Source organism: Pholis gunnellus, assembly GCF_910591455.1.
Source record: "Pholis gunnellus genome assembly, chromosome: 19".
In the NCBI taxonomy this organism is placed as follows: Eukaryota; Metazoa; Chordata; class Actinopteri; order Perciformes; family Pholidae; genus Pholis; species Pholis gunnellus.
In genome coordinates, this window is record NC_136546.1 from 6,405,755 (window position 1) to 6,424,318 (window position 18,564).

At 39.4% G+C, this 18,564-nt stretch overlaps 1 protein-coding gene across 1 annotated transcript; it reads right to left on the reverse strand.

The window, feature by feature from the left end:
• Nucleotides 1-34: 34 nt before the first annotated feature.
• On the reverse strand, nucleotides 35-11,776 carry plg (plasminogen; the record flags this gene model as incomplete). The annotated part of the gene is made up of 19 exons (XM_079180364.1): nucleotides 35-219; nucleotides 594-739; nucleotides 1,425-1,531; nucleotides 2,302-2,442; nucleotides 2,531-2,605; nucleotides 3,618-3,732; nucleotides 4,811-4,904; nucleotides 5,139-5,287; nucleotides 5,377-5,570; nucleotides 6,523-6,682; nucleotides 6,998-7,122; nucleotides 7,228-7,390; nucleotides 7,908-8,026; nucleotides 8,174-8,294; nucleotides 8,524-8,663; nucleotides 8,751-8,865; nucleotides 9,551-9,657; nucleotides 9,770-9,905; nucleotides 11,728-11,776. The coding sequence occupies 19 exons, from the start codon at nucleotides 11,774-11,776 to the stop codon at nucleotides 58-60; spliced, it is 2,418 nt and encodes an 805-aa protein (XP_079036490.1). The 3' UTR covers nucleotides 35-57.
• Nucleotides 11,777-18,564: the final 6,788 nt, after the last annotated feature.

The following is an 18,564-nucleotide window of genomic DNA, read 5'->3' on the forward strand; positions in this document are numbered from 1 at the left end:
GCACGTTAAAGTATCTTCAAAAATCACAATGAACTGTCGCTTTCTGACTGTTTCTCATTAATTAGCTTTGATGGTTCTGTCGATCCAGTCGACAAACTTGGAGACTCGGGCGTAGACGCCGGGCTTCATGGCATTGGCGCATCCCAGGCCCCATGATGTCACACCCTGCAGGAGGTACTTGTTCTGGGAGTTACACACCAGAGGGCCGCCGCTGTCACCCTGCAGGGAGAACACATGTCATGGTTCTCAGTTCAACTGCTGCCAAAACAGTTATTGATCTACAAGTGACACTGATATGGGAAAATGTATATCCACCAACCGATCTAGATAGGTTTGATATTGACAAACAATTCAAGATATATTTCTAAAAGACGCCATCTTTCTTAGTTTAGCTGCCAATTCTGCCAGTAGAGACTTCCCTCTGGTGGCGCGTGCTGTGCGCTACATCACGTCTGTATTTATGAGGTTTTGGAAAATCATACCGTCTGGATTTCTAAATACCGTGGTATATACGGTAATACCACCCAAGCCTACTGTACAGTTTTTCAAAAAATCTTCCCCAGTATCCACAATTCTGTTTGCGGGTTTCGTACCTGGCAGCTGTCTGTTCCTCCCTCGATGTTACCAGCACACATCTCGTGGTCTTTGACTCTGCCGCTCAGGTAGTCTGGACGATTGCAGACCTTGTTCTCGATCACAGGGAATCCAGTTTCCTTCAGGACGCCAGCACCCCCCGTACCTGCAACACACCGCCACACATTTCTTCAGGTTCAGAATATCTAGTGTATCTCTTAATTCAACTAGAACCAATGCATTGTGGTCGTATGCCTCCGCCCACCAGTCAAGTTGCAGTTTACATCCATGTCTGTCCAAAATGTCATTCCTTCATTATTTGATCTTATTAGACATTTGTGTCTAATTGTCATAATTAGCATATGAATTCTTGAGTTATGGCCAAAAAAAAGCGTGTTTTGAGAGGTCAGTGACCTTTGACCTTCACATTCTCTTAAGTCTTTCTTTGCAAGTAGAAGTTTGTGCCAAATTTGAAGAATATTGCACAAGGCGTTCCCGAGGCATAAAAAGCAACACAAGATAAATAGCTTGAATATGAAATAATTTCTGATTATTGGGCTTCTATTTTTTGTCACCTTTCTACACTACAACATTGATGAAGATCTGAAAACAGCCCTTGCCTTAAAGAATCTGTAGAGTGACCTATTAGTCACTGAAGGCTTTTAAGAGAAAAATACTGTCTGTTTACTCTTATTTTAGTCTTTAATTAAGCAAAAAAACCAACTCATTAATGCGGAAATTCTACTCACTTTTAAAAACGACCCTACTCTCGAACTAGTCCTCTCAATGACATAGTACAAGAGCACACACACACAAACACACACACACACACACAACGTATTGTTACGTACCTTGAGTTTCACCCCATCCGGTAACATAACACTCAGTTCCACTGGGAACAATGTAGTCCTTCTCTGGCAGACAAACCGGCAGGACTTTGTCATTTATTAGTGCCGGGCTGAAAGCACAAAAGAAGTACTCAGATCTTCTACTTAAAAATAGCAATAACACAGTGTAGAAGCTACTCTGTGACAAGCAAAAGTAATGCATTCAACATGTTATAGTTGAATAACAGTACTGGCGTCACGTTATCATGCAGTATAGCCCATTTTAGAATAATGTATATGATATTATAAGATGATAATATTGATGCAATAATATGTTCGTCACTTTATAGTTGCTCTGGTAAAGGTTGGGGTCATTTTATTCATTTTAGGGGTGTTGTGATATACTGATATTGATGATAACTGATAATTTAAAAAAGGAAATTTTGATATCTTGTTAATAATACACAAGTGATAACATTGAGTGAATAATCCTGCACCTCTTAAATTATTTCATATTTACAGTTATGGTTACAGACTCTGGCTTTACCTCTCTTCACTCTGATTTTTTTAGTGTAATATATTTTCCAAAAAAAGAGACCAAACGCACAATAAACTAAACTAAAGATGAATTTGACTGATAGCAGTAATATAATTGTTTTCTGTCAAATCTATAGAAATAGCGACAGTGTCGTTACCATGAATTGTATTCTTGTGGAGTAAAAAGTACAATATTTGCCTCTAAACTGTAGTGGGGAAGAATAGAAGTACAGTAAAAAATGTAAATACTCAACATGCCTCAAAACGTACTCGGTTACTTTCCACCACTGCGTAGCAATAGTGAGTGAAGGAAGGATGGTTGTAGCTGAACGAGTGTTAGCGATTGTAGGTTGATCAGACTCACCTCTCCAGTTTGAGCAGAGCGATGTCGGCTCCATTGGGTCCCAGTATCAGTTTGTTGAGGTTCTTCTCTTGTTTGGACAGCTCATTGGCTCTCTCTGTGTGGACACCCAGGAACACCTTGTAGGCCGAAGGCCGTTTGGACCTACAGTACACAGCACATCTATAAATATACAAACTAGTTTTTGGTCTTTAGTTGTGTTGTTTTTAAAAAAAAATAACATTCTTCTGACCTCTCCAGGCAGTGTGCTGCAGTAAGGACCCACTGAGGGTGAATCAGAGTTCCTCCACAGAAATGTATCCCCGTGCTGGTAGAAAGAGACACACAGAAATGTATTTAAGTGGGACAAAAGAGAGTTATAAGATGATCTTTTTTAATACGTGATTTCAATAGTTAGATCTTGTTGTCAAGGGGGGGGATACATGAACATTTAAAGTAAAATAAAATAAGGAAATAATGAATACAAAATTCTATAACATACCAGCCATAGAGCCACTGCTAATATAAGGTTTCTTTATTTCTCCACCTACAAAAACACTGTTCTGGAAAATATGATTTTCTTTACACACGGTGTACATTCATTTCAATAATGTTCAATACCATTTTCTATATTTTATTTATTCCAAGGCAGTAATGTAACAATGCGCATTTCTACTCTTTAACAGGCTGTTGGATCAACCTGCCTTTAAAGGGATAATTAGGATGTTACAAAGTGGGGTTGTATGAGGTACTGATCCATAGTCAGCGTACAGTGGACAACATTTTTTTTATTTTACCTCACAATACCAGAGTTGCTTGTCAACCCCCGCCTCGACCGGTTAGTTTGTTTGTGTTAGTGTGTGACTTTTAACAAATACAAACTAACCGTTTAAAACACCAACGTCACCTCATGCTACAGTTTGCGCCTCCCATGCCCCAGTTTGCGCCTCCCATGTCTTCGCATACATTCCGGTGACAAGAGGTTAACATCCATTTCTCTAAAAGGCAATGTTTGAAGAACCCAGAAGGTCGTTTTAAAAACATTTACCGCTGTCTTGAATGTATTTCAAGACTCTTCAAACTATTTGAATGGAAAAAAATATTCTGCTGAATAAAAAAATATTCTCAACCTATTTCCCAAGTTGTGATTATCTTGTACAGAAATTTTTTTTTATTTATGTGACCACATGTGCCAATACATGGGGTCAAACTGGGGCTAGGTCACGTTTTGCAAAAATGGCATCTTCTTTTAAAAATAAGCCAGTTTCACATATACTTTTCTGATATATCGCAAATGTCGTACAACCCTTGGAATCATAATTCAGTATTATTCTACTCACTTGGTCCGAAGGCTGATTTGCCAGGGCCACGAGTAAGCTTTAGACACGCAGCCTCCTACGATCCGACCAAAACAGCGCTTCGGTTTGGTGACCGGCGTCCCACATTTCAATCCAGCTGCAAAATAAAGTTCATGGTCAGGAATTTATATGTTTGAATTGGTATCATTGAAAAATACTAAAAGTTTACAGCCATTGAAATAAGGTATGACCTGAGGGTGGAGCCAGAAAAGCCATGTTAAATCAAAACAGTTTATCCTCTTTAAAGTTGCCATTTTAGCATGCAGGAAACGGCTCTACATGTTCTAAGTTGAATCAGCTTTCATGAAGCTCTGGTGAACTTAGACTCAGCTATACTGGGAGGGGAATAACTTCTGAACCAAGGCTGCAATCAATGTTTATTTCCATTTTCTATTCATGTGTTCAGGTTCAGGTTATTTACTTCAGGTTAAGTCTATAAAGTGTCAAAAGATATATCTGTAGAAATTTCTCAAGGACAAAGGTTATATATTACTCATTACTCATCATCAAAGTGTCACCTTCACAAGTTGTTATTTGAAATAGTTGATTGGTACGTGTGTCTTACTTATTAATATCAATGAGAAGAGGACTAGAGTGGACCTGAGCTTGGCTGGTCGGACCAGGCAGGTTCAGGTAAGGACCGCATCTTTTTCTTGCTGATTGACAACCAGGGCAGTTTTGTTGTGTAACTTGTTTGCATTTTTAGAATGCTATAACATGAACATGATGACATGGACTTGATTAAGATGGTAAAATAACAATATTTATCTATTAGTGATTTGTTAGAATACTAATGTTTGCATCCTTTTCAAAGTACTTCTGATGCTGACAAGAATGAGGTCAAAATATTTTGACCTTTTGGGGGCAATACATGACAAATCAATGGGATTACAAAAGTCAGTAGGATTTATCATCTGGAGACAGTGAATGTTTGCACCAGTTTACTGGCATGATGGAGAGATTTTATATCTAGTGTGGCCTGGGAACGCCTCAGGGTTCCCCAGGAAGAGCTGGAAAGAGTGGCTGGGGAGAGGGACATCTGGAATACCCTGCTAAGCCTGCTGCCCCCGCAACCCGGTCTCGGATAAGCGGAAGATAAATGGATGGATGGACTATGGACACATTTCTACCGACAGACCAACCTACTGTCATCCTCACTGTTTGCGTTCACATACCACAGTCAGGGATCTGGCAGTAGTCCCATTTCTTGTTCCTGTCAGTAGTGTAGCACCACGGCCCGTTCACATCGCCATCTGGGTTTCTGCATTTCTGTTTGTGCCACACAAGGACAGAATCTTTTAACTAAAAAAAAACACTAATTATTACCCCCCTTTATCATTTAAGCTACTAAGAGCAACAGTGCACTCCCTGTGGACAAAATAAATCCTCTCATTTTACTGCAGCAGGGTCTGACAGCTCTGCCCCCGCGCAGTCCAGAGTGAAATGTCATCACTGCGAAAGTTGACGATTCAAAATGGTTCATACAGGAATGGACACACTTACGTTGGCCTCCAGACCACTAGTGGTGTGACTTTCGCCGGTGAAGCTGGTGTGTGGGTGAGGGCTCTGAGCACTCCAGGCCTGGCAGGTCACACCCAGAATGGTGATGGAGGTTGGACCCCGGTATGTAACTCCATTTCCAATCTTACAGTCTAACACAGCAAAAGACAGAATGTGTGGACAAAAATAGGATAAAACGAGCTAAAGATCAGACAAATGCCCAGTTAAAAAAATAATTTACCACTCTGTGGTGGGGTCTGGGTGGGGGCTGAAGGGCCCTGGGGATTCGGAGGTATGGGTGGGGGGTTACCACCCGAAGGATTAGTGGAGCATTTCTCCAAGTTGCAGTACTCCCAGCGGACACTGGGGTCTGTAGTGTAACACCAGGGAGCTTTGTCATCGTCAGGATTCCTGCACAGATTCCTCCTGAGGTCTCTGTTGGAAGAGAACACCTGGAACTTCAGGTCAGCAGTAACCAATATCCTACTAGGTTTTATATTCAAACCTGAATGGGACCAACTAATCTCTGTTGACTTGTTTGTGTTATATACAATATTGGCAATGCCACCAGGGGGCAGGATTTGCCTCAGACTTTAGTAGCTAAAGACTGCTGCGAACAATGAGTTAGGCACTTCTACACGTCTAAAAGTTGATTGGTTTGTTGAATGGGTTTTTGTTCAGATGCCTGAAATAAGGTCTCTGGTTAATACAAGCGGAAGAGATTGTCAAGTTTTGTTCTACGAAATAAAAGTAAATTCCCCTCTCGTCAATTTTGAAGCTTTAATGTGTCTTAAAAGAAGACGGTTGCTAACACGTGGCTAAGTGAGACTACTAAACCTCATCACTTGAACACATTTTCCCCTTTAGCTTAATAGTGGTGATGTGAAGTCATGTGACCGTGGTGTTGATTGCCGAATAATAACTTTCTCATTCTGCCGATTGCATTCATGCTTCAAAAATTGTAAAGCTTGTCTTGCTGGACAAAGCGTTTCAGTATCATAAATTGTTTGCCACAGAGCTTATTTTCTGCAATAATTCAAAATCTAATGGAAAAATCCCATTGGCTTCCTGTTGAGGGAACCAGGGCGATGGAAACTTTCGGGTTGGCCTACAAAAACACGTCATCCCTGCCGCTATCTATAATTAGTGAGGTGGAGGTTGCCTAACCAGATGGATTGTACAGTAAATGGGGAGCTTGCTCTGACCAAATACCCAAGACATTTTTTTAAATGTTTTCTCCATTGAACTCGAAGCTTTCATGAGGTTGATACTAACTAATTTGCCTGAAATGTTCAGGCCTAGTGAATTTGAAAAATGAGGGTAAAAAAGGGGTAATATCTGCATTTTTAGATATAAAATGTATTAGAAGTCTCTATTTGATGCTCACCCTTTGGGGAAGTTCTGTGGAGTTTTTTTGTGGCGGTGAGGAGTCATGGCGCTCCAGCTTTGACATCTTTTTCCACTGATGGTCTCTGTTGTCACGCCACGGTAATTTGACCCGTTCCCCTCATAACAGTCTTCCTCCTCTGTGGGGATCACTGGCTCATCTGCAGCAAGATGAGCAGCAAAGGTCAGACTGAGTCATTGATGCTCTCTAGTGCATATGTCCATCAGCACTGTCATTAACATTATTGTAATTGCATGAGAAATCAAGTTAATTCATTTCAACTCATCACAGCTTTGCAAGTCTTTTATCCTTCCTTTTTATATTTCTTAAAAGTACATGCGCAGATTACAGGACACGAATGAGCATTTATATAAATCATTTTTTCCATAGTACAACTGCTCAGCTTTGCAAAATGTTCTGAACCTAGCGCAGCTGTTCCTGAAGTTAACATCATCATCATTGATCTGTGTCATACTTGGTCCGGCTGCGTCCCCACAGCTCGGCACCGTGCAGTACTCCCAGCGTGTCTCAGGGTCAGTGGTGTAACACCAGGGCCTCCTCTCGTTGTCTGGGTTACGACAGTAGTTGCCATCCATGCCCCTGAAAAACAACAGACGGTAATAATGATGAACACAGGTAAACCCAACGATAACATGCCAAAGGTCCATCATTTATGAAAAATCATTTTCCTGTTGCCGCTCTTACTTGCAGGGGTAGTTGTCTGGCGAGCGGTTGTGGATTTGTGGCGTCTGTGCGGACCAGCTCTGGCAAGTTTTGCCAGATTCCGTCACAGCAATCGTGCCTCGGTACGCTTCACCTTCACCGGTGGCACAAGTCAGCTCTGGGACGATGGTGGGAGGCTCGGACGCTGAACAAAGAAGATGAGATGGACTGGTTAGATCTCACATGAAACAACAGTAGCAGCAGTGTTTTAAATAATGACACTGAAAAACAATACTGTAAAAATAGGAATGACTTATTATCAATAATTAGAGGATGTATCTGAGCAGCTGCGTTTTTATCATCATTTAGGACCTCTGTGATAATCTGTTTCACATTGAAATGTTGTGAAATAATGATACTGTAACAATATAAATATAAACAACATTAGAATTTTTCTTGAATCTGATATATTCTTTTGTTCCTCAGGTTGCGGTGCAGGGTCGGTTCGCCAGTACGACGCAGCAGGTAGTGGTCAAACATCTTGCTCACAGGAACCACGGCAGATTAAAGGGTAAGTATACATATATTGTATATCTCTGGTTCTCAAAAGCTGCAATTCTACTCGCCATGTTGCTTGTAAATACATGTAGGCCTGTATTTCAGCTGTTACAATGGTGAAATAGGGCAGAAGTAAAGGAAACATATTAAACAGGAGGACTTACTGCAGCGGGGTATGGAGCAGAAGTCCCATCGTTTGGAGAGGCTGGTGGTGAAGCACCACGGTTTGGGGTCTCCATCTGGGTTTCTGCAGTAGTTCTCCTCAAGATACTTCTCTGGAAGACTAGAGGAAGCATCAATGGAAAGATAGAATAAATCTTTAGGACAAAGGAAACAAGGTTCAGCTTCTGAAAGATGTGTTTTTTGATTGATTGAATATCATCAAATCCTGCTTGTGGTTGGTTGGTTGATGTGCTGTCTGTGGTCTTACGAGCTGGGGTTGTAGCCATGGTTGTGAGGTTTCTGGGAGTCCCAGCGCTGGCAGGTGTAGCCGTTTTCTGTAGTTAAGATTTTGCCTCTGTAGTCCTCACCACTGCAGTGCATACACTCCTCTGCAATGGAGCAAGCAGAGACACATCACACCACCTTTCTGCTGTTTTGATCTACAGTAGATATTGTTGAGGACACTCTATATTGCCTACAGTGCATTTTACACTTCGGAATAATTTCGACACTCAAATTAGATGGTGGACCGTGAAATAGCGGGAGACTAGGTTTGTGCCTAAGCGTCATTAATATCACACACAAACAAACAAAAGACACAGAATAAATGAATGTTACCAGTGCAGCTGGTGACATTGCAGTGTTCCCAGCGGGTGTCGGGGTCGGTGGTGTAACACCAGGGTCCACCGCTGTCTCCATCAGGGTTTCTGCAGAAGTTAGACTCCAGGTCTGCTCGTGGGTGCTCCTCCGGTGTGAAGCTGCAGCAGACACATTGAGAAAAGTTATACGGTAAAAAAGCATACGATTTGATGTGTAAAGTAACAGGATGATACGGCAATACATACTTTGGCCTGTGTGGGTATTTTGCTGCCCATCTCTGACAGACCTTTTTTGTTTTTGTTTTGCTCTTTGTTCCTCTGTAATCAGTTCCTAATCCATTTGCACACTCCAGCAGGTAGCCTAGACAAAATAAAAAAAACAATATACACCATCGGACACTATCAGCATTGTATGGAAGAGTATTAGTGCAAGGCATAAGGAAAAACATGAGAGGAGGAAGAATTTGTATTTATTTATCATTTCTATCATAGTCTAATTGTGAAGAATAAGGTCAAACTTTTAGTATTAGTGCCAGGAATAAGAGAAAGAAAATCGGTATTTTGAAAATGAAGTCGAAATGTTACAAATAAAGTTGAAATACTATTTGGAGAATAAAGTTGAAATGGTGAGAATAAAGACGCAATGTCGAGAATAAGCTTTTGAGAAGGAATCAAACTAGTGTTAGCACTCATACTTCCGGAGCATTCACTGTATAATGCGCAGCAGGGTACAATAATCTAATTCTTATCTAGTGGACAAATGTATCAGACAATTCCTGGAGTGAATTTATCTGATCCAACTGAAGTAATGTAGCGTTCAATCTGCGACACCTCTTCACTGCGTTTGCATACATTGTCATCATCGCTGATCATGCAACATATGCTGAACCCTAACCACAATGTAATGGATACTAAATATCATGTAGAATCTAAACTGGAGCAGTGAGTAGACCTATGTGTCACCATTCATAGGACACAAAGACAGGACACTAATAAAATAAAAAAGACGTGGCTCCTTATACTAATGAAAAGACGATAGGACTTACTTTTTTTTTCATATAATGCTGCGCTACTTCTTCGCATGATAGTCTCGGTTTTGGAGTTTGCTGCTGCTGTCCAACACTCTTGGTCCTTTTCAATATACATGAAAGCCCTGTGGAAACACAGCAGGTGTCAGGTCGGGATGCCAAGCCTCAAATGTAAAAGTTAGATTGTGAATTAAAGGGAAAAGTTGGATTCTTAAAAAAAAAAAAGTGTGACCTTACTTGCATGTGAAGGAGGTTTCAGCATCACATTTGGTGGCACAATCAGCCACATTGTTTGATGTGTAATGTTTTCTCTGCAGCGAGAGAATCCATGCTCCTTCAGTTTTACCGTAGCCATCCACCTCATTACCACTAACTGAAATCAGAGACAAAAATATGAATTTACTTTTAGATGTAATTGTCATTAATGTTATATATATATATATAACAAACAAATAATTAATCGAATAATAGTAAAAGTAACACAAGGTATTACTGTAGTTCCTGAGTTAAACTGTATTGAACACAAGTTATTGACATTCAACATTATAAAATACAAGGTTAAATAAAGAAGGAAAAACTATGTAAAACCACAAAAATGTATGCAAGCACATACTTTTAAAATAGAAGAGATAATAACATGTTCAAAACTGCAGTCCAGCTACCATTTACCATTGAGTAACAGCGAGAAATTGCGCCATCATATTTGCAAGTGTTCCGGGAAAACCAGTGTTGACTAAATTACAAACATTGTGATTGCGTCATTAAACTGTTCTTACCTTGTCAAACAACATGGTAGGAAAACACTAAAGTTACAGGATGTGTTGTTGTAAGGTATATATTTACCGCTCTCACATGGCAACTTATACATCCAGTATGCAGTTTTATCATTTAATTCTAATCTAGAAATTTGTGATTAAAAAAATACATTTAGGTTTAGATTAGGTTTCTGGGATGGACATTTAATCACAATCAGGCCAGCGCTCTAAAGAGCATCAGTTTGAGGGTCGTGACCTTTGAATTGTGTAAGAGGACTCAGTGAAACACATTTCAACCCGATGACTGTTCAAACCAGCACAGAAGCAGAGAAATGTGACCTTTAGAAGTTATGCTGTTCGTCTGACTTTGTTAAAATGGCATCGTTAGAAACACAAACCAGAATACGAGTCAAAAAAGAATTCATGCAAACGGCTTAATTAAAGCAATAGTTTTTACATTTTGGGAGATAGTTTCAAGGCTTGTATGAAAAGATTAATACGGTTCTAATTTTTTTGCACTAAAATTAGGTTAGCTTAGCATTAAATCTGGAAGCAGGGGTAAACTTCAGTTTCAGCTTCAGTCATCATGCTAAACTAAGCAACCCATCTCCCAGCTGTGGCTTTAGACATGAACGATATCAGTCTTCTCATTTAGCACGCTCGTCTTTTTTCACAAAATATCCAACTGTTTGCTGGAGATTTTATATCAGGCCCCAAAGGTTCTTCTGGAAATTGAAAAGCTGGCTCAAGTGGACCAACAAAACAATGTTTCTCTTAAATAAAAGTTACTAAAAGTTCTTTGATCGTGGCACAGAGGTTTAACATAAGAACAAGAGAACCTGTTCAAAGGCGTTTCCATAATCCATTTACTTACATTTTTTTTCGACGAAAGCAAAAAACATTTCAAATGAGCTTAAAAACTTTATTGGCAATTGAATCTATGCTCTTCAGAGACTTATTAGGAACCACATCAAGTGGTGATCTGATAATTATAATATGACTGTATGTCCATGTAGATGGAATAATCTGGTGCACCTCATTTGAATTATATCAGCCACTGTTGTCAAATTGACATCTATTATTCTAATGAGTGACTTCTCAAATTCTATTAAATGCCATATAAGCTACACCTGTATAGCTTATACACCATATAAGCTACACTGTGTTAAATCAACATTGTTGATTTAACACAGTTTTAAACACATCAAAAGTGAACCAAATCTATTTTATGTGCATCCAGACCTGTGTCTTAATAGACCCCGGCATGATTGAATAATGCAAATTGTAATGAAAAAAGATATTTAATCAGTTTGGACAGGGTTTTCCTGATGAGGTACTATCACAATGAAGCAAAGTATTGTCCTTTTTTTTATATTTTGTGGCATTAAATCATTGTAGAACCATTATTATTTACTATTCAAAGATGCCAATATATCTTACCAGTGCAGATCACAGCACCCAGAAGGAAAGCTAGCTTGTACAGGTCCATAGTGAAGCCCTTATACTAGTAGCTCATAGTCAACGAAGTCTCCGAGGTATCTCCTGGTATGTTATTGGGCTCCTTTTAGCATGTCGGGAAGATAAACAGGACTGCCCAATCATTAGTCAATCATTGGCCAAACAAGAGCAAAGAGCATCAGGTCAAAAACCTTGTTTATGTGAGAATTTGGAACATTAAATGTAACATCGTTTCATCCTCTCCGCCAATGTTACGTAAATTGAATATTTTGAGTTGAACACATTTTGTGTGTTCAACTCTTTCCTTGTTTGCAGTTATGAATTGTCAGTTGGTGAACAGGGAGCGATGCACCCAGAGGCGTTTCGAGCAAATCTGCTGCTTTTCTGCAGCTACAACAACATTTTTGGGGACTGTTCATGAGCTTAGACCTCTTTTGATATCTTTTTATTCTTATCAAAATGCCAATTATTTCTCTTCATCACTGCACTGGTATTTTGCGTCCATTCTGTGGAGGCTAATATATCCTGTGTAACGTTTCAACTTTCAATATAACATAAGCAGACGGTTGCATGTTCTTTAATTGTAAAGCGTGTGTATATGTTATCATGTTATAATGTAATACCGTCTACTGGTGAATACTATGGGATCTAGTTCAAATGAGATCAATATGTATAGTTAATCTTCTACTAAAAAGGGACCAATGTCCTCAACTGCAAACATGTGATTACAAAACCGCCTACTTTCAGTTTGTTTTAGGGCTAAGTAACTACTGTTCAATTCTGGAAATTTATGTCACTGTCTTTATAATAACTTGAATTTTAGGGCCAATTTCAGTCAAAACATTTGATTAAGTTAATGGCGAGAGTTTTCTGTGTATATAAGCTCCTTTCGGAGGCTCTTTGATTGATTTTATTCTGCATTATAAGAATTAATCATTTTGAATGCAGGACATTAACATGTCATTTTTTTGGGGTATTCCTATTTTTACTCAAGAAACGGAGCTGGGGAATGTTTGAAACCAGATGTTTTAAGAGAATTAAAACAAATCAAAGAAAATACACAACCTGCCTCATGCACTGTTCCACTGTCGGGATGGCACCAAATCTGAAAATCCAAGGAACTTAATCCACTATACCATCCCACCTCCTTTCCATCTAGTCCCCTTTAAACACACCTCTGACCAACATCCGTCTGTTTAATTTTTCATTCCTTTTGCAAGAAAGCACAACACTTGGAGTCTTTACAGCATCCAAAAGAAATCTATCAGCCTCATGCACACACAAACTCTTGCAAAATTCCCCCAGCAAACCTAACGCGAATGCACCACACCTACACACAATTTTCTGCACTATATCAACCCTTATGACCTCTCCTCTGTCAAGACTGAGGCTAGCTTTACATTACAAAGAATTTACAAAGATAAACCTTTGTTCTGTCTTGTTTCTATCACCTGTTGTGCTTTGTCTTGCTTCAATGATTATATTAATAAAACTGCATTGCTAAAATATTGGTTTCCTTGAACTAAATCTGAACAGATGGCAACCCATGAGAGTGCCATTGTTGACCCATTGTAACTGCATCTGAAAGGAAAGTGAGGCTAAATGGATGAGCTGTTGAAGTTGATCAAGGATGGGAAAAGTATAATTGAGCTATTGAGCTATTGAGCTAGACATTCCTTGTGGTTGGTGGGACCAATGATGATAACCAGCCCCTTTTAAAAGAACTTTTCTTCTTCAAAATCTTGAACGTTCCTTGACAACAAAGCTCATCCAACATTTTCAATTACCAATCAAAGAAAATAGCACTAGCAAGAATAAGAAGAAAAAAAGGCGTATGTGTGTTTCTGTACAGAACACAGACCGGTGTCCGTCTCATTATTCTAGTCCACTGTAGAGGCTTGATTTTGCAATTAGCAATACTCTTAAGATATCCAAATGATCCCCATAGTATGGATTCAAAGGTAAATCAATGTCTAAGGAGATTATATCTCTTTTAATATTCTCCCTACATTTCTGCAGATTTGGACAATCCCATGAATATGTGCATGATCCCCAATCATCCTAAAATACCTAACCCTAACTTTCCAGCCAAACTCAATCCACAGAGGACTATTTGTGATCCCAACATCCTGTTTCTTAAACCTGACCCGCAGCTACAGATGGTTTGTTACACAGAACCATCTGAGAAACAGTCATTGGAAACTGTTTGAAAAAGGGCGGGCACTTATCAATCAATCAATCAAAGTGTTACCGAAGCCAGTCGGGAAAAGAGCCAAACATATTTTCCATCGAGAAAATCCAGTGCTGTTTTTTGCTCTTCTTTCAATGAAGATATAAGTTCTGATATAACTTTCCGTGTCATCTCAAACACACCTAAGCCACACCCGTAGCTGCCAGTAGCTCCTCACAGGACGCTGATTGGTTTGTGGTCTGGCTCACCAGACAACAAACTCATTACTTGAAGCCTGACAAGATGGATTTTTGTGTGATATGTGATCCCGCGAATCTTGCATGATCGCGCGATTAATTTGCGTAATAAGATTCCATCTCTATGTTAATACCTGGTGTAAATGGGGCCTAATTTTCCCAAAAGGATGAATCTTAGTAACTTTGGTGATCCTCTGACTTTTCCTCCAGCCCCATGAGATTCACGTTTTTAGTTGTCAGTGAAATGTCTCGACAAATGTGGGATCGATTACGATGTAAATAACTACAAATTTCCACGGTTCTTAGAGGATAAATGGTGGTGTTGATCATCTGACTTTTTGAATGCCACAAGCAGGTCAAGGTTTTAATTTGTTCTATACTTTGGTTTAAGACCAAATAACTGCAAAACGGATGACATCCAGTAGCGCTGGCAGCCGTAACTCTGAATGCACTGTACATATTTTTGGTGGTCTTGCTGTAGCATGTTGTTAATGCCTTCTGATGATGCTAAGTGAAGGTATCAGTTGCTTTTGCACCTAATGCTGACTTGTATTGCACATTTCTCTGGGCTATGGCGCCTTATCCACTTACTTTGTTTGAAATTGGTCTGCAAATATAGATTTTGTTCAAAGGGGTCTTTAAACTCCATTTAGATCATTTTTACTGAGCATAAAATCCTTTAAATGGACTTTTAATGGACTCTTCAGTACAAATACCATTTTAAAGTAATTACTCCATCACCTTGTCCTATTTCTAAACAAAAGCAGATGGATGTTATGAGAAATAATCGTTAATGTTTTTCTGTGATGCTCCCACTTCCAGCGATAATAACATATCTTATTGTTTCACGGAGAGACTCGGTGTATCGGTTTTGTTCCGATGAAGGTCAGTCTGTTCCATACAGCAGGACCAGAACAATACTTCACATAGGGGATGGCGAGCGACAGGTGTGGGCTCTGCGGTGTCCAAGGTTTGCTGCTCAATCAATATCCCACTCAGACCTCAATTCAGGGATGTCCGTCTCTCCATAGAAAAGGGGAGAACAGCTGCTTTATTTTGTCCGATCAAAAGAATCAATTTTTCTTAATTCACGTACTCGGCGTATTACAGCTGGATGCGTTGAAATGCCTTTTGTGTTTCCCTTCCTTTTCTCTTTTACTCTTTTACATTCTATAGCTGTTGGTTTTATGATGGTGTGTGTAGTTATGTGGTTTTGGCCAGTATTCCCTTGAAAAACAAATTTATTTTATGGAATTTTCAAGAAAGGTCAAACTAAAACGCAACATGCACTCCATGAATTATGAGTTGGTAGTAATACAGACTGCTGATTGACAAGATTAACCGGTGACAGTTTTATTCATCAGAGGAATGAGGAATAATCTTTTTCTCTTTCTTTCCTGCTTATTGGCAGAGATGGAAAATGGATTGAAAAGAAATTCAGTCAGTCAATCAAAGCTGCTTGCATTGTAAAGTCATTGTGGAAGTGTGGAAAATAAGTAAATATTAGCTGTCAAAAGAAGCTATAACAGAATGAAACCTCTCTATTTCAAAAAGAAGTAGAATAATTACAGGAAAAAAGGCCACCAAATGTCCTACAACACAATAAGTCTTATATGCAATTGAAAACTGCCACTGTCTACTATAACGTTACTAAAAATGTAAGAGATCGATATGATCGAGTTGATGATATATATGCTTAATTTACAGTATAGTGCACAGCATACAGACATCAATGAACATCATGCTGCATTGAAAAAGACTTGAAACTAGTAATTGAGACCACGCTAAAGGGTGCCTTGTGGGTAGGCCAAGTATGTGTATTTGACGCCCTGGGAGTGAGACCAGTCTTTACTATTTAATTATTTAGCATTTCCAGCGGTAGCCATTAAATGTTTTCAAATTATTATCTTTCTATACAATGATTTACATTATTTGTGGCAGTCTGACCTAACTTGGCTTAAGGATTCACTTGAAACTAATTTGATCTCGAGACATCTGCCTCAAAGTTGACCTAATACTTTCTCAGAGCGATATAAAGTTACTGCAAATGAAATCATGAACTCAAGAAATCAGAACTCAACCTGCTGCAACTTCTGAAAGCGAGGAAGAAACAACACAAATGTCGCATTTGGACAATTCACTCACTGCATCTAAATGGAACAAAGAAGGAGAAAGGGAAACACATTTGCCAACTTGACAACACGCAGAAAGAAATGTGCTGCAAATACAGAAAACACGAGCAAATACATAAACGCTGCAAGTCTTACAGGAAAAAGGACAACGTTACGACACAATAGAGGTTTCAAGAGGACACTAATGTGATGAACATGCAAGTTGCATCAGTCCAATGCTGGCTTGCTGAGCTTGATGTATGTGGCAAGTCGTAATTTTTCATAGTTTCTGAGTAGTAGATATCTCTGGAAATCCTGCCTCTGCAGATTAAACCGACTCTTCAATATCTCAAAGAATATGCAATCATATTGTAAAACTTTCTCTTTCACACACAGTCAACATATTTGTCTCTCGTTATTGTCTGTTGTGTCAGACTGTTATCAAATGAACAGATGTATTTCTTCATCTGATTTCGTATCACTTATTTGCTGGGTTTTTCTGTATGATACTCATGTGTCGTCAAAGTGGTGATGATCTTCATTAATCTGTATTCATCTTAATTTGCTTGTGTTTTCCTAAAGTTGCAGTGTGATGGCCATGTGATCGCTTTGAGTCTTTCTTCTGACCAACAACCCGATCAAACTCCAAAAACATGTCATGGTCATTTTTTCATTATGGACAAAAAAAAAACCTAATTTATTTCTCCCTCAGAATGTCATCTCTTTGTGTGTTTTCAATTACAGGCTCATTGGACAGAAGGTCCCGGGAGATGGACGCAGAATGATGGTCCATTAAAGCCGACTATGGTAAATCACGCAACACGTTTAAAAAAAAACTTTGTTCCTTAAATTGAATGCATTTTTCCTTTTATTAAAGGATTGCTTAAGTGACTTGCCCTTGACTGGACCATTCTACAGCACTGTGGTTTTGAAGAATGTTTGATTAACACATGCCTCTAAAACTACACACAGTACAGGTATTTTATTCTCAATGTACCAATGGATTTTTCGAAAACTGTTGCACATGGACGTGAAAAATGGAGTGAAACGGTACATTCGACCCTCCACAGCTTGTTCTTGTCTTCGCTGTTTTGTCTCCTGCATAAATAAGTGAAATTGATTAATTAAATTGCGAAACAGGTTAGTGTCAAATGTACTCTTCTTATTACCAGATAATATAGGCACTCCTGAGTCCTCTTGACAGAGAGAAAAAATATTTCCTCTTTGGGTGAATGCTTGTTATGGAAACCTCTTTGTCCACCTTTGTCCGTGTTTTGGCCACACATCAGAGAAACAAGAGACAAAACTATACAGTTAAAAGGGAGCAGATCCGTTTAATTAAACTGATGTTCAACAAGGTTCTCCAAAAGGCAGGTTTATGTGCATTAAACCTTTAAGCAACAAGGCAAATCACAGTGCCTCACATCAAATAAGCACCAGACGCTAGCGGCTAGCCACCTGTAATGGCATCCACCTGTCACTCAAAGCAGCCACGCCCTTAATTTTACTCATAACTTTAAGCCTTGACCTAATTTAGCTGGTGAGTGAATAAAAATACACCTTCTGTACAATTGTCACGAATGGCAAAATTTGGTATAGCCCTTAGAAAGCCCCTTTTTTTTTGTACCAGGCGAATCAGAAATGTATTTTGGCCCTAAACTGTCTAGTACTTTATAAACCAAGATACATTCTTCTTAAATCTATTCTTTAACACACATGAAACCAGTGCAAACATCTCAGAACTAGATTGATGTGGTCTCTCCTGGTCTTAGTGAGGACTCTTGCAGCACCGCTACGAATCAGATGCAGATCAGATATTTTCTTGTTTTCCATAATCTGCGTATAGATGTTGAACAGAAGGGAACACCACTTCATGTTTAAATGCTCAGATGTGTCAAATGCAGCACTGAGATCTAAGAATACCATGACTGAAAACGCTTCCACTGTCTGTGTTGTTGCCTCATATCTTCTGTTGTTTCCGGAACAACACAGTGCATCTTCTTATAGACGAGCACATATACGGTGCTGCACAAATATGCACACACACAGAGTCCAGTGTACAGAGTCCAGCTGTCTCTGTCTCTGCCATTGCTGTAAGAGAATACCCCCGGCCGGCGCTCTAACCCACTCCATCAATCTCTCTCTGTTTGACAGAAACTATGCCCACCTGTTCTCCCACACTCCACACGCAGAGACTCAGAGGCTGAAGCTTAACGCGCTGCTTCAGGCTTCAGGTTTGAGTTGATGGAGACAGAATGTGATCAGTGTTTTGTGTTTACTC